This window comes from Laccaria bicolor, genomic scaffold (assembly GCF_000143565.1).
Source record: "Laccaria bicolor S238N-H82 LACBIscaffold_4 genomic scaffold, whole genome shotgun sequence".
NCBI classification, from domain to species: domain Eukaryota; kingdom Fungi; phylum Basidiomycota; class Agaricomycetes; order Agaricales; family Hydnangiaceae; genus Laccaria; species Laccaria bicolor.
In genome coordinates, this window is record NW_001889875.1 from 113,592 (window position 1) to 135,356 (window position 21,765).

Genomic DNA, 21,765 nt, shown 5'->3' on the forward strand with positions numbered 1-21,765 from the left:
TGGTAGAGCCCCCTCCCTTATTCAAGCCCTCTTGCTCTTCCTTTCCTCTTTACTGTCATCTGTGAGCCTTTTGAGTAAATGATCTGTTCTTCTATCCCAACCTTGCAATCACCCCAATTTCTCACCTCTGGCATAGTAGTTTTCCTTGGCCTTGCCGGTTTTCTCAATCTGAGTTTGCTTGAATATGTTCTCACACCTCCCCTCTTCTAGGGAATATTTTTGGATAGAGCTATGGTAGCGTTTACGACACCATGATTGAAATTTCAATGGTCAATATTTAGCAAAAACCTACCATTACTTTCAATTGGCTCCTATAATTACAAGCCAATGCCTGCTACATAAGAAGCCTGCAGTGCTCAAGGGCCCCAGGGATATGTTACACTAACTACTGAAAAACCAAATAAGAATCTATAATATGAGAAATGTTGGAATATTGCAATACCTTTCTCTTCAATATTTTGGAAAGCCTACTTGCAATTGTGGAAAAATGGTGAACTAACATTGTAAACATGTGAATTGACCAGATTCTAGAGTAGATAACACTAACCTTGTTTCTTTGATTCAGTTCCTGAAGTATCTGCGTTGGCTTGAGATCTAATTTGTGCAAGGAATGCCACTGCTTCAACTGTTTTTGGATGTTCTTCTCCAAGAATCTTCTTTCTTACATCCACAACCTGGACTTCCAGCCTGGCTGCATCTGTGTATCTTTTTAGATGGAAATGTGTGATTGCAAGATCTTCCATTCCGTTGATTGTATCAGGATGTTCTTCTCCAAGAAGTCTGGTTCTCATATTTAGAACTTCAATTTCAAGCTCCTCTGCATCTGCATATTTTCCTAGCCTCCTATATGTACTTGCGAGATTACCCATGGCCAAGATTGTATGTGGGTGCTCTTCTCCAAGAAGTCTGTTTCTCATATCTAGAACTGTGATTTGAAGCTTCTCTGCATCTGCATATTTTCCTAGACCACTATATGTATTTGCAAGATTATTCATGGCCAAGATTGTATCTTGGTGCTCTTCTCCAAGAAGTCTGTTTCTCATATCTAAAACTTTGATTTCAAGCTTCTCTGCATCTGCATATTTTCCTAGCCTCCTATATGTATTTGCAAGATTACCCATGGCCAAGATTGTATCTGGGTGATCTTCTCCAAGAAGTCTGTTTCTCATATCTAGAACTTTGCTTTGAAGCTTCTCTGCATCTGCATATTTTCCTAGCTCCTATATGTACTTGCAAGATTACCCATGGCCCAGATTGTATCTGGGTGATCTTCTCCAAGAAGTCTGTTTCTCATATCTAGAACTTTGATTTGAAGCTTCTCTGCATCTGCATATTTTCCTAGCCTCCTATATGTACTTGCAAGATTATTCATGGCCAAGATTGTATCTTGGTGCTCTTCTCCAAGAAGTCTGTTTCTCATATCTAAAACTTTGCTTTGAAGCTTCTCTGCATCTGCATATTTTCCTATGCTCCATATGTATTTGCAAGATTACCCATGGCCGAGATTGTATGTGGGTGCTCTTCTCCAAGAAGTCTGTTTCTCATATCTAAAACTGTGATTTGAAGCTTCTCTGCATCTGCATATTTTCCTAGCCTCCAATATGTATTTGCAAGATTATTCATGGCTGAGATTGTATCTGGGTGCTCTTCTCCAAGAAGTCTGTTTCTCATATCTAGAACTTTGATTTGAAGCTTCTCTGCATCTGCATATTTTCCTAGCTCCTATATGTACTTGCAAGATTACCCATGGCCCAGATTGTATCTGGGTGCTCTTCTCCAAGAAGTCTGTTTCTCATATCTAGAACTTTGATTTGAAGCTTCTCTGCATCTGCATATTTTCCTAGCCTCCAATATGAACTTGCAAGATTACCCATGGCTGTGATTGTATCTGGGTGATCTTCTCCAAGAAGTCTCTTTCTGATATCTAGAACTTTGATTTGAAGCTTCTCTGCATCTTCATATTTTCCTAGACTCCGATATGAACTTGCAAGATTACCCATGACCCAGATTGTATCTGGGTGATCTTCTCCAAGAAGTCTGTTTGTCATATCTAGAACTCTGCTTTGAAGCTTCTCTGCATCTGCATATTTTCCTAGACTCCTATATGTATTTGCAAGATTATGCATGGCCAAGATTGTATGTGGGTGCTCTTCTCCAAGAAGTCTGTTTCTCATATCTAAAACTGTGATTTCAAGCTTCTCTGCATCTGCATATTTTCCTAGCCTCTTATATGTAATTGCAAGATTATTCATGGCCCAGATTGTGGCTGGGTGCTCTTCTCCAAGAAGTCTGTTTCTCATATCTAGAACTTTGATTTCAAGCTTCTCTGCATCTGCATATTTTCCTAGCCTCACATATGTAATTGCAAGACTAGCCATGGACCAAATTGTAGCTATGTCATCTTCTCCAAAAAGTCTCTTTTTCATATCTAGAGCTTTCATGTCAAGTTTCTCTGCATCTGCATATTTTCCTAAATTCTGGTATGTAGTTGCAAGTTTACCCATGGCTCTGATCGTATCTGGGTCCTCCTCACCAAGAGTTCTGCTTCTTGCATCCAGCACTAGAATTTGAAACTTTTCTGCCTCACTGAAATACCCCTGCTCACTCAACAATTTCCCAATTTTTTCATGAGCATCATCAAAGTATTTATCAACCATTTCCTTCTTTGTCATGAGACTATGCTGTATATTGGCTCTCAAATGAGTGACTAAAATCCTTCTAAACTGATATGGCTGCTTATCAAAGTCATCTGGCAGAGAGCAAGCTAACATTCCATTTGCTATCAAACAGTATTTCTGTCCATCTTCTGAGGACATTCTGTCTCTTCCCCATGCATGAATAAGTGGGTGCATGGTATAGATGCCTTTGAATGAAACCAGTTTGATCAGGCTAAAAGCTAGTAATACTCTAATTCCCTCTTTGAATTTGTAATTATCCCATTTTCCTGTTTTGTGCAGCTGAAGCAGTGTGCAGTCAATTATGGGGCTTGCAAGAGGCAAGGCAAACTTCTGCTCATTATCTCCATATTTCTGAGTAGCAGCATAAGAAAAAATCTCTTCTGTAATGCCATCAAAATGAAAGAAGGCAAACATTGCCAGAAGAAGCATTGCACTCTTAGCTGCCTCAGCTTCTTGAGAATCACCACTTTTAGCTCTTGCCTGAATTTCTTTGACTGATAGCTCCCAAGTCCCATACACAGTTCTGTTATACTTAGATGCCCCTTTGAAAGCTGGGTAAGATAATAGTCTCTCTCTGTATTGAGAATATTCATCAAGATAGTCTCTTATGTCTCTGCCCCCAAAAGCAATGAAAGCACCAGCCTGATCAATAGCCAGAGGAATGCAAAAGAGCTCATTCACAACCTTGGAAGCCTCAGCTTGTAAATCTTCTTGAGACTCATCCAAGCAAGCAGCCTTTAAGAGTAAAGAGATAGCATCACTTTCTTCCATCTCTTTCACCTCAAGAGAATTCTGATGTAAAGTCAAATGTTTTAGGCCAGAGTTGCGACTAGTTATCAGAATATTCCCTCCTAGCCCAGATGGAAAATATTGTTCAAGTTCCTCAGGTGTAAGATTATCAGCATTGTCAAAGACCAGTGCATAGTTTCCTCTCAGAGAGCTAATCCACTGTAAAGCAGATTGAGGTGAACCATCCAGAGAAGAAGACCGAGCCTCAGGAAGGTTGCAGATTCCCTTCAGTGCCTGTGTGATTGTACCAACTGAAGATGCATCAATCCAGAAAACATGGGAAAAGCTGGGAACCCATCAGAAACAGGGACTAAGTAATATGATGGAGTACTTACTAGTCAGCCATATCCTCAATGAACCTCAAACAAATCTGAGTCTTCCCGATACCCCCCATGCCATACAACAAAAAGAATTTTCGAGGGCGGAGTTTATCGTTGCCTTGGGCAGTAAAATGTTCCTTGAGTTTTGCGAGAACGTCAGTACGTCCTGTGAACCGAATACTTGAGTTTGGTTTTTCGGGAATCGCTGCGTCGGATTTCGTTTTGTTGCCAGCGCTAGTGTAGTTATTGATCTGCGCAAAATACCAACTGATTAGTGTGTGAGACGAGGGCATCAGAGCGCTTCACTTACATTATCGCCAGCCACGAATGTGCCCCCTCTTATAACGACATTCCGAGCACCTTGGAAGATATGGTTTTCACTCATGTTGGAAGTGGAGCAGATGTGGGCGAAGGAAAGAAGCGACAACTTGCAACAAACGCCACACGTTGACCATCAGGCATCGTTCGCGTTTTGCCGGTAAGCGCTCACCACAGCTCTTTGTCACCTGTCCCACTGGGCGCTCGGAACCCGGTTCAGAGAAGCGTAAACGTTTCTGCGCAGGGACAGATGATCGGAGATGAAGCTTGAAGTGCTTCAAGTTTTGGTTCACACTTTCACTTGTTAGTACCGCTCCCTCTTCGTTCTTCCCTCTCCTGAGATTGAGTGGCTGCATTGCATGACTCCGTCTACTCCCATCGTTCCCCTTCCCCGCGCTCAATGTGAACGTGCTAACGACTGCTCAGACCAGCAAATCTATTCTTCCGTCTCCACCTGCCCCCAATCCTTCACCTCGATCAGCCGCGGGGTACTCCACGCGGAGCGTCTCCGACGATTTCCTTCAATAATGTTCGTATGTATCTTTGGTTTGATTTTTTTTGTGTGATCCCTCCTGACAATGTATACGCACACTTAGGCGCAGCGGCAGGACCAATCCAATCTCGTCTAACGTCTGCGGCTGCTCGCCATCTTCGAATTTCAACGCCGTCGATGGACTAGGCGACTAGGCATCAAGAACTTGGGATCAATGCGGTGGCGGGAGCTCGAGCCACAAACGTGGTGGAGATTCACGCAACGAGCGTGGGGGAAGCTTGCACCACCAGCAAGACGACCGGGACTCGTACCAGATTAAACTACATAACGCACCTTCACGTCGATCGATCCCTCCACAAAGCGGATGGTGGAGTCTTTCCAACCCCCCTCTCCTCTCCACCCCTCTTCTTACCATCCCCTCGTTCCATCCCCACCTCCTCCCCTCTTCCCACCCCACGGCTACTTTCTGACTCTCTTCTTCACGTCGCTAACGCCTCTTCCCCACAACTTCCCCCAGTTGATGCATATACACTCCCAACGTCACACTTCCGCCATCTGCTGCTCCGATCGGGTCTTGGGACGCGACTCTACGGGTATGTGACGTACAAGTGGGAAGGCATTTGCACAGTCCTTGATTCGAGCATACCCCTCAATCTTCAAGCCCTCAAGAACAAGGTCGTGCCAATTATCAAAACCACGAAACGCTAGCGCTGTTCCAAAGAGCATGTTTTGTGCGAGCTGTGTTTGACTGATGAGCCGGTTCCTCAGCTGGATGAAAGGGTTGGGGTTAGAACTGGAGAGCTTCAGGCTGCGCTGAAGACCATTGCTTCCGGTTAGGGATGGGTATGATGGTTGCAACGGCCACAAACGAGGGTTAGGGCCCTAGGGTTTCGTTTTGCCGGTCCGCGTTCGCGTTCGCCCAAGTTGGTTCGCGAAAGGTCCAGAAGCGGAGACTTGCTGCACAACGACGCCATCCAACAACCAAATCTAAACAACACTCTCTATGCATACTACCCGCCTCACCCGATCCACGGCCACTCCACCTATTAGATGGAAAACAATCACCTTATCATCATCCACATCCGCATCCTCACCCTCACCAGGCACATCTGCAAGCATAAGAAGAACCTCCCGGAGACAAAGCTCTATATGATATTGCTCCCCTGACCGCGCCCCGGACTACTACACCTCAAGCTCGATAAATTTGAACAACGCGGCACGCTCGCCTTCAAGTGCGCGCGAAATGCAGTCTTTACATGTCGGAGCTGGATTGTCCAGGAGAAGTTCGATGGGGAGGAGCCCGGCTTTGAAGGGGAGACATGGGGAGATTCAGAGGATGAGTTTGCCCTTGGAGAAGGAGAGGCCGTCGTTGACGTTGGCTGAAAAGTGAGTTGGTGTTCTTCTTTTCGTTGTTCTGGCTCTTTTCTCTTTCTTTCTTGGTCGTATTTCTGGATGCGGATCAAGGACAAATGTCAACCATTAATCGGCGTTGTACGGGTTGAGCGCTTGTTCACCTGATGGGCCCCTTCCATTTTTTCTCAGACTCTCTTCCACGAACCTACATCCGTTGGACAAGCCTTCGCGATGTTGAGGAGGGATAGGGCCATCTTTACCCTTTCTCGTATGACCCGACAAGCCACTCATGAACTATCAAACGACGGCCATCAAGCCCCAACTCCTGCCTCCCCATAACAAAGATTACGCTGTACATGGCCCGCCTCTAAAGGCGGAGCCGACAACCTCGTATATGTGGTTATCCGACCCATGATTCGGGTTGGTGTCCAGAGGAATGGCCATGGTTCGCTCTACTTGCCTCATCAAGGAGGGGCATTCATGCATTCCCTCCAGTATCCTCTGCCTCTTTCTTCTCCGGAGGTCCTAGGAGCAACTTTTTCGCCCAAGAATCCTGGGCTCTCCTCTCCCTTTACCGCCAAACCCAGCTCTCAAATGAGAGAGTATCGAGGCAGGTTGTTGTTAAGAGAGTTACCAAGGATCGGATCCGTACCCTATGCGTTCACCCTGCCCATGATTCGGTTGGCATTGGCAGAACGCCCCGTTCTTTGACCTGCCTTTGTCTTACCGATACCAAGACTCGATGCAGCATATGCTGCTTCATCACTGCACCCCCTCTCCTCCTCGCGCTCCCCCTTCCTGTATCCGGTCCCCTGTCACACATGCGATTCTCTTATTCTTTGGATTTTGGAGCATGGTGTAGGCCGAGAAACCCCCTTGAAACAAGAGTGTGCCATAGCAGGCCCTCGTCCAAGGAGTTACCAAGGATCAGACCCGAAGGAAAAGACCGAGGACGAGTTGAAGCAGACAGAGAAGAAGTCGTGGCGTTGACTTAGCCTGGTAGATCGGTGAGTCCGACTAGCAAGAAATTGGAGCTGAGTCACCCCTTTGACCTTACTACAGCACGCCCGATTGGAAAACGACGACGTCATGCGGCAGTTGGAAGCTAGACGCAGCACAGCGGCAGGACCAAGTCAATCTCGCCTGACGCCTGCGGTTCTTCGCTATCTTCGAATCTCAACGCCATCAGGGGACTAGGCGAGTAGACATCAGGAACGATTGATCAACAAGGTGGTTTTTGGCTGATTGGAGATGCGTAGGACGATGGGAAGTATGTGATCCCTCCCTCGTGAGCGGATTATGGGCTCCGCGGTCACTCGAGAATCGTACGTGAACTAGTACTCCTCCTTCTGTTTTGGCTTTTGCTAATATACCATATAAGCTATCAATGGGCTATCCTCAACCGTTCCCTGCATAGCATCTTCACCGTGGACAGCGCCATCACTTCTCTTCATTGAAGGCACACCGGACATCTTTTGTAGAAAATATCCACGTCACCAGCTTTCTGTGACATCCTGAGGGCCGACGACAACTATCCCATTGCTGCAAAAAGATAAGGGCAAACGCTATTCAGTTGTATGCTCAATCCTCAAACGGAGGACCTACTCCTTTCAGCTGAATCCCCTTTCTTGCAGCCACAGTCCCTCCCAACCGTCAAAGCTCTAGGCTTTCTCCTTGCTCCTTTGTTCGGTGCCTCTCCTTGCGCCTCTGTGGAGTACTCAACCATACACAGCTCGCATATCCGCTCCCCTTTGCGCAAGTTGAGTTCCATCGATTTGAGGCGGAACAAACCCAGAATTGTCGGGCCAATTGCCGCCTCCAGTTTGAAGACGATGATGAAATGGCATTGAAAGACCTATGAGCTGCTGATGCTGCTGCACATTGTAGGAGGCGATTGGGGGTTTTACGGATTTATGAACCTCTTCGCTGGAGCTTTTATCCCCTGACATCAGTTCTTGTCGAATTTTGATACCTGTATAAGCAAATGTAGAACATTCAGTGATAAACGAAGTCTTATTCAAGCGGGGGTTGGGGCGGAGTGGCCCATGATCGCGTCACCGCACCGCGTTCCACCGACTCCACGGCGCATCGCCTTTTATCCTGATTCGTGACATAAATATCTTTGATGGAAACTTGACCCATTTATCGCACCTAAAATACAAGTAAGATTTTGCCTTTGACTAATTATCCAAACACTTATAGAGGCCCTAACGTCTGATATTCTTCTATTCAAATAAAAACATAACCTCTCCATTGTCCAATATCCTATACAAATAAGATACATGATGTTTCCATGATGTCTAAGTATTATCCATGCACAACAAAATCAGCCCGGCAAAAGATCTGGAAAAGGGAAAGAATTTAATGGGAAGGATTACCAAACCAGATAGGTGGTCATCACAACAATGATTCCGACTAATGTCAATCGCCATCCCTGCACCTCAAATCCTCGTCTAGCGGTGTTACCAGGAAAGAATAACGGACTAGGAACTAGGACAGTTCCAGCTGGGGACGTAGTTTTAATGGTCGACGTCACCGCCTGTGAAAGCAAGGCGTGGGCAGCAGCAGTGGGTGTTGGAGCAATGCCGCCCGTGGTGTACGCCCGTACGTATTTTATTTCAAAGTAAGCATTCGAGTACCGACCCCCAGGGCCAACAACGTTATCGTTGTACTGTGAACAACCATTTAGAATTGATTATTTTTTCGCAAGGGATAGGCTCACGCAGATACCTGTTGGGCCTGCCCCGCTGCATTGTGGTAAGTATTGTGCAGGAAGCCCAGCCCTAATGGCGGTGATAAGTCAGGGGGGAAAGGGAAGTCAACAATATGTTTCTAACGCACCATATCCCGCAAAGTGTGATGTCAATTACCAAATTTTGGGGTGTAAAGAACTGAGTAATATTGCACGGTTCCGACGCCGGATAACTTGCTGACGGCGCACCCCAATCGGATACATTGATGCTTGATGTTGCATTAGCATTTGCGATAGACGCGGGAATGGAGGGGCGCTGATGTGACTTTGAATTCAAAGAAACGATCAAAGTAAGACGACTTACACTCCAGAACCAGATGCTATCTCGTAACAACTTCGTATCAGGACCTAGGAGATCATGGAGTAGAATATATTAACTCACAAAACGCTGTTACAATCAGCAAGGATTAGTATTGAATGATGCTCCAAGACGTACCCAGCGACATCAAATTGAACCCCAAAAACGCCTCCGCCCGCATTTGCAAATCCCTGGCCAAAACTATTCGGTGCCGACTCCGATACGACACAGCCAGATGGCTGGGAGCAGTCCACCTTCGTTGGATCTGATATACCCATCTGGTTTGGAGGCGTGGTGTTGTGGTAACATCCTGGAAGGGTGTGCAAAGCCATTTGGTTCTGGCTCACTAAATTGATACCCTCGATTATGCTGTCGATGTCGTAAGTCGAATATAACAAGAAAACCTTATTGAAGGCGTACTCAATTTCACCGCCATCCGGCCATAGTAATGTTCCTTTGGTCCAAAAGGCAGGCCACACCTGACAAATGAATTCGGATCTAAAATATGCGGATTAAATACTCACTGAACAACCGAATGGAAGATGTACGATATCTGCGATCCATAAACTCCCGACATTATACGCAGCTTGGCTTGTAATGCGAACCTATATAATTTAAAGAATTACCAAAAAAAACGAATCGGATAGGGCATACCGTGTTCCGCTTTTGATTTAGTGCCACATTGCTCACGTCGTCGACTTTCAAAATAGCGTTACCAGCGTTGTTTACATAAACGAGCCCTTGTGCAAAAGCATCTTGCCTTCCCAACCACCATACGTCGCCTAAACCGGAAAGAAAGTTCAGCCAACAGCATCATCAGAACTTGACTGACATGTACTCACCGAGCGTCAGATTATCCCAATTACCGTAAAAGTCCCACTTATCGAAGAAAGAGGATCCTGAATAGTCCTGGACGATGTCGTAAGCCCAGCATGCAGGTAAGAGGGTGAACAGTAGAAGCGGCCACTGCCTGTACATCTTCATGGTGAATTGGTGACCAAGGAACCCTCAGCGGAACGACCCCCCACTATAAATACAACCTGCATGGGTGAAGCGAGGCTACACAGCAACGCGATCAATTCCTACCATTTCGCTGTTGTGGAACGTGACGGAGACGACGTCATCGCGAAGCCGAACTCCATTGGTTGTGTGTAAAACGGCCACAAGTAGATCATCCAAAAGATAAGAAACCTATCAGTATGCCGTACCACCAGGAGATATTTCGCGAAGTATAGGTTGACTCCGAGCCCAATCCAGAGCCCAGGCGTTTGTGGTTTCCCACTAAGTTGGGCTGCATTTGGCCGACCACGAGGCAGAGATTCCATTCCAATATCCCCATTAGCAACACATGGCGGTCCGGCCTGTCACTTCCGTGTACCTTGTACCTGGTTTCGCAAAACATACAGTCAAAACTTCGCTGGACCGGCGCAATCGAGGTGCAATGCGCTTGTGGCCACCAACTAAATCTGACCGCGAGTCAGGAAATGAACTCGAAGGGGAGAGGGCGTTAAACGGTCGGATTCACCGCAGCAGGCTGCGCAACAAATAGAACAGGTTCTAAAACACGCGGCGTTTCGAGGGTGCAGAATGGAAATAACAACCATAGAAACGTCACTCACTTTTGTCCCAAATTAGAACATTACGAAGGCTTGAGCGCCGACAGATTGCAGCGTGCCTGCCTCGTTCACCATGTATCGGTCATTGCAACCGCCCAAGAACAATGCGAACTTCACTTCTCAAAATTTGCAAGGTGATAGTTGTGCGGCGAAGTTGAGTGAACCCAGTGCTAGGCTGTGCTAGGTAAAGTTAAATGTAGGATTCGCAGGTTGTTGCAAGTCACGTATACTTGAAGGCGCTATGATGTGAGGATGGCGAAAAAAGGTGTAAGATTCAAGGGGCGTTCATGGCTGAACAAAAACCTGTTGGGGCACCAGATATCTTGGCGAGTCCTCTCAAATCTCCACAAAATGTCGGCCAAGAAAGCGTCCTCTTGGAGCCGACGTTCAACGTTCAAGGGTGGTGAGTCCACATTTCCGCGGTTTGGTCTTCTGTCAACCTATCGAGTTCTCTTGTTTCGAAACGTCAGAGAGGACCGCGTAGTATCCATGCCCATTTTGTAGGATAGATGGCGTGACGAAGTCGCCAACAGAAGTTCACCAATGCCACTTGATACCATCGAAGAAGTTCACTGTTGTTGATATAAGACTTGGGGCTGCGGGTATTCGGAACAGTTGGAGCGGCTTGTCGTTGTCCGTCGTGCCCCTTCGGTTAGTCTGTAGTAGATTACAGTCAAATAGAGAAATATGAGCCCATTTTGAATATCATGAAAGCACCAAGACACTAACTTAAAGCAAAGGGTTACTTTAATTGCCGTCATGATATTTAGGCTTGATCTGGTGAATTTGGAATGGAACTGATCTCGTGATTCAACGTTGAGCATCCTAGAATCGTAAACCTCTTCAAACCATCTTTCACAACTGTGCGGTTACCAATAGCAAATGTTTTTCCTCCGCCATCACTGATTTTGAAGGTTGCGAACAAGGGCCTACGCTATTTCCAGGGGAGAAAGGGAGAATAAATTCACCATCAGGTAACGTTGTAATAAATCGACAGGACACACACCAGGATGCCTTGCACAGCCGATAGAAATGGGTGCATTTCTTTGTGCCATCGGAGGTTCTGGCGACTCCTGAGGAGATAGGTCATCCGACATGCATGCACAAGTTCTTCCTTTTTATTGGAATTTTGCGGGTTCAAGCGTCAGGCTTCGAGAACAATCGGAGTAAGTTTTCTAGTATTCCTCATAGTGTTCAAACGTTGTAAGTGGAGGAACGGCAAGAGGATGGTCGAGACAAAGAGCGTTAGTAATACTGATTACAAAGACAGTGGAGAGTAAACTGAGTTCGAATTGAAATTCAACTGATCAGCAATGTTCGCCAGCCTTCAGCTTCATCAGCCAATCACCAACGTTCACAAAATTCAGCTTCGCACCCACCAGTGCGATGAAATCATCATATTCGACGTTCGGTACTTCGTTGGCCAGGCGGAACTTCTCGGCGAGTCTTAACTGGGCTTCAAAGCCACTCTCTACTGTCCATCGGGGGACGGCATTCGAGGAAAGGTCACTGAAACTTCTGCGGGATAATATGTCTATGTCGCTGAGACGAGTTGGCGGAAAAGAAGATGGCGGTATCGACCTACTTGGGTGGTGGTGGTTACCTGACCCATCCGGCTCTGCGAACTCCCCACGACGGCGAATACGTGTACTTGGTCAATGCAAAGCGGAAAAGAAGAAGACAAGCCCGAAGTATGTCAGAGAACTGGAAGGGGTGCTTCACCGCTTTCTACCCTCAATCCAGCATCATTGGGTAAACCCTATCACGGCTCCTTCAACCCTCGATCCGGTGGTAGCTCTGCTGGTTTCCGAATCTCCATTCACCAAATCGACTCTCCTACGCGCTATGTCCTCGCCGATACCGTTCTTTCTCCTACACGTTCCACCATTGCAAGAATCTGCTTCTGAGATTGAAGCCGAACAGATCCAGAATATTGGCATGGCCGTGTGGAATTCAGCATTAGGGGGAACTCATGGAGTACTTGAAGGGGAAATGGAGGTGCGATGGGAAAGAGAATTGAATAATGGGGCTGGTAGACCAGGATTGTGGTGGCAAAGGGAAAGGTTATCAAGTTGGACGCCTGACGCCACGTCTTCTGCAATGACGGACCTTGACGAAGAGTTTGAATTGAAGGCGACTCCTTAGAACGGTTATACATTACATGGTATCCTAAATCTACAAGACTACAAGGGTAACGTTACAACAAATATATAGTAAGACTAGTTGGTGAGCATGTGGTATCAGGCTATAAGGTTCGTTTTGGTGAGATTGTCCCTCATAAGCATATCCTTAACTGTGTTTGACCGTCAGTGACCTGTATTGGCGAATGAGGCAGCAACTGACGATTGGATAAGATGTATTTCGTAGATTTCGTATCCTATAATGCTGTGAGATGACGTTCAGGTGAAAGGTTGATGCACATACGGTTACCGTCGTGAAATGGCAATAAAAGACGCGGGGAAGGGGCGATTTCTCCTTCAGAATACCAGCTGAAATTTGTTGTGAGCGCAGAACCAGCTAGAAGTCTCGGTGAACCACACACAGAATTTTCTTCTCAGATCTGTCGTATTCATGATCAGCAGGGTCAGTTACATGTGAGGGAGGATGAAGCCAAAATGACGCAACAGGTCGATGCATGTTCGTAGTCATTAGGACGGTCTCCGTAAGACACCACATAATCGGCTATTTTGATCCCAGAAGCCAGTTTCGACTGCAGTATGTCAATCTTGTTCAAAAATAGGACTAGGTTGGTGTTCTTCAAAAGGGGGTGCGAGACGATTGACGTCCACAGTTTGACTGAGTCTTCCTAAGTAGAGAACGAGTCAGGGGAGCAGAAGAAAGATAGTTAAAAAAAATAGGTGAGGCACCAGTCTATTGACTTTGTGGTCCTCCGCAAGTACTTGATCGAAGCAACTGAAGTATCATCAGCGAATTGCCGTTATGTTGCTATTTTGGAACGATCGCCCTCACCTGATTGGGGCAAGAAAGATGATAGCATCCATGTCATCGAAGTACGGGACCCATGCAGCTATCAATAGTGGAGATTATTTCCGCCTATCAGAAGACCTGGAAGGGGAGAAAGGTAGGTGAATTTTTACCTCGCTAACGATTCATCAATTCAATTAGACAAAATGCTGTAGGAGGAAAAAGAGTACCTGTGATCTATGTCCTCCAACGTCAAAAACGCGCCAATCCCTGCTGATGTTATTCTCTGAGAGTGTGTTGAGTAAATCATAATCCCAGGATAATTGTGACTCACTCCCGGAAAGAATAAAGCGATGCTCAGTGACGCCTAACGTTTTCAAGCGCGCTTTCAGGATGTCATCTGGGGATCCCAGGCATGAGGAGGAAATAGGCAATAGGAAGGGGCGTACCGTCAGTGGGTATGTATTGGGGAGCCGTAACTCGTTCCAGAACATCCAAAAAGCTATAGTCACGTCATCGTTCAAGCCATCTGGAAGCGACAAAACAGCGTACAATCCGGCGAGCTCCCGGACTCGAAGTTTTTGTGCCTCCAAGAACTTCTTCGTCATTGGGTCTTCCCATAGTCGTATCATATCTTCGGAACAAGCGTGTAGGATGCGACCGGGGTCATCAGCATCCTCCCAATTCATAGCCTTGTCTGCATCGAAGCTACTGCGCCCTACGTCCCTGCGTCCAAACGACCCTTTCCATTGCACAGCGGAGTTGATAGTGACCTCCTTCATGTAGTTTTTCGTGCGTTCGGAGTACGACATATCTCTCCCGATTCGTAAGGTTGCCTCCGTTTCACTAGATCCAGCCGGCGTGAGACGGCGAATGAGGGTCTCTTCGACTTGAAGGAGGGGGGCTAAACGTAATTTGAGCTTCAAAAGCTCGGGGGAAGCTATCAGGTCTACTACAAAATCCTGGGATCCAGATGAGGTTTTCTCTGCCTTTGAGATAGCGTCGAAAATCAAGTGGATTGAGCGAACGACGTTGAGTTGGATTACTGCCCGCCACGACGCTCTTTCCGTGCGAAAGGCCTGTCGTGAATGGTCAGCAAATGAACATCTGAATGTGTTGAGGGAACGTGCCTTTGGTTCGTAAAGCAGCTGAAAATCTGTCCTCGCACGACGTCAGCGGGCGGATAAACCGTTGTCAGGGCGAAGCCTACTTTTCAAAGTGGTCGATTTGCCTCAAGGGCGCGAATTAGATCCCATGTGGAAGAACGGCATGATAACAGCCCACCTGATTCGCTTTGACCTGTGATTCCAATGAGTTGCGCTCGTCGTTCGAGGTGAAGGGGAGACTCACCAAGCAGAAGAATCTTGACCGGCTTCTGCCCATTCCTCTCGGATGCGCGTTGTGATTCCAACTCCTTGTCAATTGAATCGGAGACGGCCTTCGCGGCTTGCTCTGAACGCAATCGGCGCTGTCGTTCTTTAGGTGTTTCATCTGGCGGCGGCTTGATGGCATTGGTGAGAGGGTCGTCTTCAAAATTAGGCAGCGTTCTAGCTGGCATGTTGCTGGTGTTCGGGAAGTGGAAGGGGAAGCGAAGTGAGGTAGACCTCAGGCTGCCGGTTTTGAGTGTCCTGCACTGAATTTCAATTGAATTGTTCCTCTGGAATCCATCAATTTCACATCAACAATCCAGGTTTAGAAGAACCCTGACTGACGTGCAGAAAAGGCAACAACTGGCAACAATCTGGTAACAAATGTGGCAGGCCGCAGGTGCACGAGCCTGAAGCTGAAACCGCCATGCAGGTCAAATGCAGGTCCTCTTTGCACCGAAAACCTAAAAGCCGATCAGATATTTTTTGAGTGGTCATACTCGTGCTTGTGATTGTTTTTTCATACAGCAGTCGGTGGTCGCGGACTCACTAGCCTTGATATTTTGATACCCCATTTATCGTCACAGACTCGAAGAGGACGATTCTGAACGTTGACGTCGTTTAATTCGATGGAGTTAACCGGAGTGCGCCGGCGGGAAGGGCAAATTTGCAGGTTTGAGCGCTTGCCTCTATCTAAGTCTTTTACATCCCTCCATTCCCTTCCCGAATACATTTTCAGTCCTTATCGGCGCAATATCAAGCCGGAATGAGGGGCGACAATTGAATATCAGCGAGCCTATATACGCAAGGTAAGCACACTTGGACCATCGTGATAAATGAATTGTCAATGACAATGTTTACGGGAGAGGGTTGAAAATTACGTCACTCTGTTTATTATCTTATCCAATCACGCCGCCGGGTAACGCCGTCTGTTCCTAGGTGCCAGAAAAGGAACATTTTCGCGAGAATTTCGGCAAAACAAAACGGAGACGAGTGAAGAAAACAGTATGCCAGGCATGCTTGTTTACTTTACACCTCACACGCGTGCAGATCAATTCATAGCCATGCATTTATGCTGATTAATAATATGTAGTGAAGCACTCTTGGATCAAGGTCGCGTCATCTCTTTGATAGTACGTATACAGAAATGAGTGTACCGTTCAAAGTGCCAGGAAAATAAGTGGTAGAATATATAAATTCAGGGTGCTGTGTTATAAAAGGGGAGATAAGAGGGTAGTGGTGTTTCCTGCCGGAGAATACACAGGATGCTGGAGGCGAGGTGAGTACAATAGAAGCTCGAAGGTTTGGCAATTTAGCGAAATAAGCGACGAGTCTGAGATAATATACTCAATGAACGATATTGAAAATAGCCTGTAAGATATATGACTAGATATGTGGACAGTGAACGGATAGAATGAAATAATCAACAAACATCAGATTGAATGAGTGGGTCATGGAAGAGGAAGGAGGATGAAAGGGGAAACTGCGATGAAACATGGGCGAACAAAACTTGACGGAGGGTCGGAAAAATATGCGAAAGGCACAGAAATCAAGAAATCCAGGGTTCAAAGGAAGGCAGGGCAATAGCTAGGAGAATCGTCGGAAAGGTTAAAGTTGCAGAAATATTTAAAGGTCGCGTCGAATGGAACGCGTGTTGAGTGGTGTACCAAGATCGCAAATCACGTGGGTACAGCAATCAAATGTTGGGTGCTGCATGTGCATATGACAAGGTAGCTGTTGGGTACAGTCGAAACCCTCGTAACCCATGCATCAGATAACCCATAACCCCTGAAATCCCATGCCATTTTGGATCCACCAAGTTGGTGGGCGGGGATTTGCATACCATAACCCATAAGTCCGTGATAATCCATAACCCATAGCCCTTCGTGGGCAAAACCCATAGGTTTTTGGACCCTAAGTTAGGGTCATACCTACCAAAAATGGTCATAGAACCCCGCATTTTTCACTGCTTTTTCATGACACTCAATAAAATTTTTATCTACATTAATAAAATCCACCACAACACCAAATTTATTGACCTGCTGATCACCAAATTCTCTGAAATCAACTTGCAATGCCCCTCCTCCCCAGATCAAGCTTCACTCGATCACAAAGTCAACACTGTTGAATAGAAATACATCAATGATGACTTGCCCCAATGGTGCTGATTGTTTTACTTCCAGTCCAGCAAACAAAGAAAATTAGATTTTCTCGAGATTTCCATGATTTTTTGAGCGCTTATTTTTTTCCCACCCCCTCCAACCCATAACCTCTGAAAACCCATAGGCTGGACTGTCCACGGAAGGGTATGGGTTACGAGGGTTTCGACTGTAGCTGCTGATAATTTATCTTTCATTTGCGTCAGAGCTACCTGATATCCAGTTTTGCGACCAACTGAATGCACTCCCTTTCAGTGTTTCCTTTGTCCTACCCATCTGTAAATTGTGGAATTACATGATCTATCGCAACAAGTGACAACCTCTTTGCGCCCTCATTGGCCCGAGAATATTATTAAGGAAATTTACCAATTACCACTTTCCGTCATTGATGTAAAGCTTTTAACAGAGAACCTTATTGCGATTTGAGCGCCTACAGAAGTCGTATAGAAGCTGGTATTGGGACTTGGCGCACAAGGATACTGCCCCTCATAAGCGCCAATATTTAATTGGATGCCGCCGTCAAGAAGCGAATAACCTCGTAAGTCGAAGGGGGTTTTCTTATGGATATACGATCTGAAGAGACAGATAGCCTGATAGGTGGACTTTTTGTGATTGGATTTGGGAGAGAGGATGAGGACAACTGCGAAGTTGGAAATGATCATACCATTATATTCCACGTACCCAGACCCTGTGTAATTGTGTACTCCGAGTAGACAATGCATGAACCTAGGAAACGAGCAAGATCATACGCCACGGCCTGCCTTGAATGATCGCAATAACGTTGATATGAAGATCGTTGATGGACTGATTGACACCGAGATAAGTTTCGATCACCCATGATCCCATTCCTTTGCCCGCTGGGGATGCGCCGACCGCCTCGGTAAACATGGTTAGCGCCGACGTCTCCGGGAATGGGCAGCGATGAGCGTCAACGCCGTCTGTCAGGCAGGCATGCCGTGATTGATAGGCATGAGCGGCCTCAAACAGCCAGAGAAGGCCTGAGTTGGTACTATGCTTTTCGCAAAATATCCATCATTGTGCAGGTGAGCAACGAGATTGAATTCTGGTAGATTGTCACATACAGCCTCAAGTCTCCAAACTCTCTTTGGCAGATTTGCACGTAACTAGGCCGCCTCGACAGAGACGCTGCGTCGTGACAACTATTTGATGGGAGCGGCAAGCACCTTCCCCACATCCTTAATTCCGTGACTGGCGGAATATAAAATAGGAGTGTTTCGAAGCCCCACTTGTGCGGAAGCATTCACGCTGACATCGGCTAGAGCCAATCCACGGAAAGCCTGAGAGCGACTAGGGGGTGCTCCAAAGTGCTCCAAGAACACGCGCATGCCAGTGCGGATCAGAGCCTTTTAGAGCAATGGGAAGTCTGGACGCAGTGGGGTGTCGCATTGCAGTATCATAGCACAAATTGGAAAAGCCATGCCCCCATGGTCTCAGAGGATTTGGAGAGGGCGGTACCACTGCGATACCAGGGTGATATGTAGGCCGATTCTACGGACGTCACGGTAACAGCGGAGCAGGGATGTGGTCTTGTTTGCCATGGTCACAAATGATGCGAATTGTCTTCATCTGTTTCCGACAAGGTCGAATCGATGACTTCGGAGTAAGGCAACTTGTCTCGTGCCTTGGGTACTTAAGCACCCTCAGAGTTCTCTCGTTTACCCAACCCAACCATGTCTTCCCCCGTCTCTTGGCACACACTCCCCACCGAAATTCAACTGGCAGTCATTGACGGCCTGCGTCAACCAGACGTTCTAGCTCTATCCAAGGTTGACCAACGAACCTACAGAGCTTGTGTACCAGCAATCTTCAAAGTAACGCTCCTGAATACCCTCTACCCCCTCTAAACTGATGTCCACATGGTAGAGCGTTAAAATTCCCAACTTCGAAGCCTTGCAACGCTTCCTGTGTAACGTGCCTCGTGGCTACTTGAGCCACATTCAAGAGCTTTTCATTTCTACACAAGATGCCGTCTCAAAGCCGATATCACTACGCGTCCGAACGGATTTTGTCATCTCATTGCTTTCGGCTACACCTCGTTTGGTTAAGCTGTCACTCCAAATGGCAGGATCATTGGACAAAAGCGTGATCACACCCTTCCCCTACCTCACCGCTTTGAAACATCTTCACATTGCAAACTGCGCCGAGGAAGAAAAAACCCCATTGTGAGTGGTTGTATATACCTGATTGGCCAGGGGTTGAAGCGTGCACAGGAGTGAGAGGCTGGTCGTTTCAATCGCTGCTTCTCTTAGGAACCTAGAAGACCTTTCACTCGATCGCATCTCTCGTTCAAAAATCCACGCTCCAGATTTAGATGGCGTCTTTCCTTATATTCCGCTCGTTATCGGGGACGAGGACATCCCGACTCACTCCCTCCTTGGACCGGATCTTTCCCTACCGTCCCTTCTTCGTATCCCAAGCTTGCGTAAACTCACCATTCGCGACACTCACCTCGGCGATGAACGGTGGGCAACGACCTCGGTTGCATGTCGGCTCGAGGTCCTGGACCTCGGAAGCTGCCAGCACGCGAACGACGCGTTCACCGAACGGATCATGGCTGCCGTAGGCCCATCGGTTGATGAATTCACCCTCACCACCGCGGTATCGGATAATCTCTTTGCCAAACCCTCTGTGACGCCCCTGCAACGCCTACGTAAACTCCATATTACGCCCTATTTCCCCATCGAGAGTGTTGTTGACACTATGTCCAACCTCGCTGGGTCTCCTATTGAAACGTTGTCGATGCAGTGCTACGAGGACGATGTTGTTGACGCTTGTGCCGCCTTGGAGGACTTTTTATCCCTCAAGATTGAGCGGGGCCCTCGATTCTACGACAAACTCAAAAACATCAATGTGTCTGTCACTTCGAGCCTTGATGGTTCATTGGTTACCCCTGAGGAGGCCCATGAGCGACTGGCAGCAACTCGCCGCCTACAGGCCTTCTGCTGGGACCTCTGTTTGGCGAGTATTGTGGAGAAGTATGCGGCTTCCAATGGGGGCGAGCACACGTCCGTCACCTCTTTCACCGACGCTCGGCGAGTCAAGGGCCGTTCCAACACCATTTAATAAGTTATCAATCATTTTATTGACATTGCATTGTACTTGTACATATACCTTCATTTCAGCATCTTTTTGTACTTGTACATACTTTACCTTCCTTGGCTTTTTACTGGTTTACTAGGGGAATATCATTGGGGATTCAGAATTACAACACAAAGCTAAGCAGCTGAAAAACACACCATTCCGCCCTATGAAGATCCTAACAATCCTTGGCGTTGGGAATGTTACCAGTCCCGCCGGGAACGGATCCATGGCCTCTGTCAGATTCGCGAACACCGGTGCAGAGTACTGTGAATCACAGATTGCACAAATTTTGATTGCGAGGTAACGCTTGCCTGGCTATAAAATGGCTAACGAGTACTCGACAGCCTGAGCTCGCCTCACAGCTACTCTTGTTCAGCATATCGGATTTAAAATTACCAGGTGCTTGTCGGAGAATCGATGGATCCATTGAAATCCAGAATTTGCAATCGGCTATGCAGCGCAGTAGATCTTGGGGAAACCTCCGCTCCATGAATGCTATACTCTTAGCTACAGGCCTTGGGGCGGCTACTATCCAGTGAGCAATCGGGCCCTCCGATCTCTCATTTCCACTTCCAGCCTCAGGCGAGCTCCAATTTCCGACTCCCGAAGCAAACAGGAACAAATGGCGAGAAAAAGCTGTGCTCCAACTTCACTCAACAGTACTATCGCCGTCTTTGACCGTTCTTTCTGTCGCTCTTGGGTACGCCCACCAGCAATTCTTTCTCGTTCATGAACGCCAAAATCATTGGCGCGGGCAGGAAAACGTGACTGACACTGGTCCCGATGCCAACGGAACGCTGAAGGGTGATCCTCTAATATCGCTTTCCCTGTCCTCAAAATACTTCACCAATGAACAAGTTCAACATCTTATATGAATAGCCCGTGTCTTTCGTATGACAAGACTGATGGGCGCAGTCGCGGTTCCAAAGGATGACGTAGATTGGGTTTCTTGTGCTGCTCTTCGGATCCGGTATTGTCATGGTACGGGCTTCTGTCGTTCTAAGGATTTACAACCTATCGCTAATCCTCTCAGGCATCGTGTATGATGTTGATACCAACGCTTCGGGTGTGATGGTTAGCAATGTCAATACTGTGTGAGTGCTAGGCCCTGCCATGAAACAATCTTGACTTTCCACTTAATCTCTTTTCATAGATTCGCGTTTTGCTGAGCAGCACTTTGCGCAGTACGTGTGGATTCCTGTCGTACTCTTTTTTCTTTGAGTCCCATTCGATGTCGACTCCTCTTATATGGGAGAGACCGCTGCTGCGACGTGAGTGACGCCCCTCTGCTCAGTGATTCTTCTCTCTACCCCCAACATATGATGTGAACTTCACACCTTGGAGAGACGACCTTCAGGTCGTCTCGTTGAAAGCCCGACTTGCAGTCCATTCTGGTAGACTACCTATCTGGAGAGGAACCGCTTGGGCTCAAGTCAAGAACGGAAAGCTGACAGAATTCTTATGAAACTCCGCGTTGATAAACCAAGTGAACTAACACCATTGCACTTATAGGAACCTTGATTGGCGCATCGTGTGGTCCCCAGTTTCCGTTCCATACAGAGACTTTCCCTCGGTATCGCTGGAATCAACTACTT

The 21,765-nt window shown here is 47.0% G+C and overlaps 5 protein-coding genes across 5 annotated transcripts; 2 read left to right on the forward strand and 3 right to left on the reverse strand.

Moving 5' to 3' along the window:
• Window positions 1-8,325: 8,325 nt before the first annotated feature.
• LACBIDRAFT_311083 (glycoside hydrolase family 16 protein) lies at window positions 8,326-9,985 on the reverse strand (the record flags this gene model as incomplete). The annotated part of the gene is made up of 10 exons (XM_001876797.1): window positions 8,326-8,622; window positions 8,674-8,734; window positions 8,793-8,959; window positions 9,008-9,023; window positions 9,086-9,091; window positions 9,140-9,370; window positions 9,422-9,480; window positions 9,526-9,606; window positions 9,656-9,783; window positions 9,844-9,985. 10 exons carry the CDS (start codon window positions 9,983-9,985, stop codon window positions 8,326-8,328), a joined length of 1,188 nt encoding a protein of 395 aa, XP_001876832.1.
• Window positions 9,986-12,003: 2,018 nt separating this feature from the next.
• On the forward strand, window positions 12,004-12,762 carry LACBIDRAFT_311084 (uncharacterized protein; the record flags this gene model as incomplete). The annotated part of the gene is made up of 1 exon (XM_001876328.1): window positions 12,004-12,762. One exon carries the CDS (start codon window positions 12,004-12,006, stop codon window positions 12,760-12,762), a length of 759 nt encoding a protein of 252 aa, XP_001876363.1.
• A 95-nt stretch (window positions 12,763-12,857) lies between these two features.
• Window positions 12,858-15,100, reverse strand: LACBIDRAFT_311085 (uncharacterized protein; the record flags this gene model as incomplete). Its single annotated transcript, XM_001876798.1, has 16 exons — window positions 12,858-12,910; window positions 12,961-12,994; window positions 13,042-13,106; window positions 13,160-13,177; window positions 13,243-13,423; window positions 13,485-13,530; window positions 13,588-13,645; window positions 13,716-13,719; window positions 13,773-13,828; window positions 13,877-13,942; window positions 13,992-14,044; window positions 14,095-14,621; window positions 14,673-14,698; window positions 14,753-14,773; window positions 14,827-14,841; window positions 14,893-15,100. The coding sequence occupies 16 exons, from the start codon at window positions 15,098-15,100 to the stop codon at window positions 12,858-12,860; spliced, it is 1,431 nt and encodes a 476-aa protein (XP_001876833.1).
• A 2,694-nt stretch (window positions 15,101-17,794) lies between these two features.
• LACBIDRAFT_323126 (uncharacterized protein) lies at window positions 17,795-18,414 on the reverse strand (the record flags this gene model as incomplete). The annotated part of the gene is made up of 2 exons (XM_001876799.1): window positions 17,795-18,077; window positions 18,230-18,414. 2 exons carry the CDS (start codon window positions 18,412-18,414, stop codon window positions 17,795-17,797), a joined length of 468 nt encoding a protein of 155 aa, XP_001876834.1.
• Window positions 18,415-18,759: 345 nt separating this feature from the next.
• On the forward strand, window positions 18,760-21,635 carry LACBIDRAFT_323127 (uncharacterized protein; the record flags this gene model as incomplete). Its single annotated transcript, XM_001876329.1, has 11 exons — window positions 18,760-18,900; window positions 18,953-19,251; window positions 19,291-20,125; window positions 20,268-20,470; window positions 20,684-20,705; window positions 20,884-20,974; window positions 21,050-21,151; window positions 21,204-21,264; window positions 21,344-21,354; window positions 21,393-21,441; window positions 21,515-21,635. 11 exons carry the CDS (start codon window positions 18,760-18,762, stop codon window positions 21,633-21,635), a joined length of 1,935 nt encoding a protein of 644 aa, XP_001876364.1.
• Window positions 21,636-21,765: the final 130 nt, after the last annotated feature.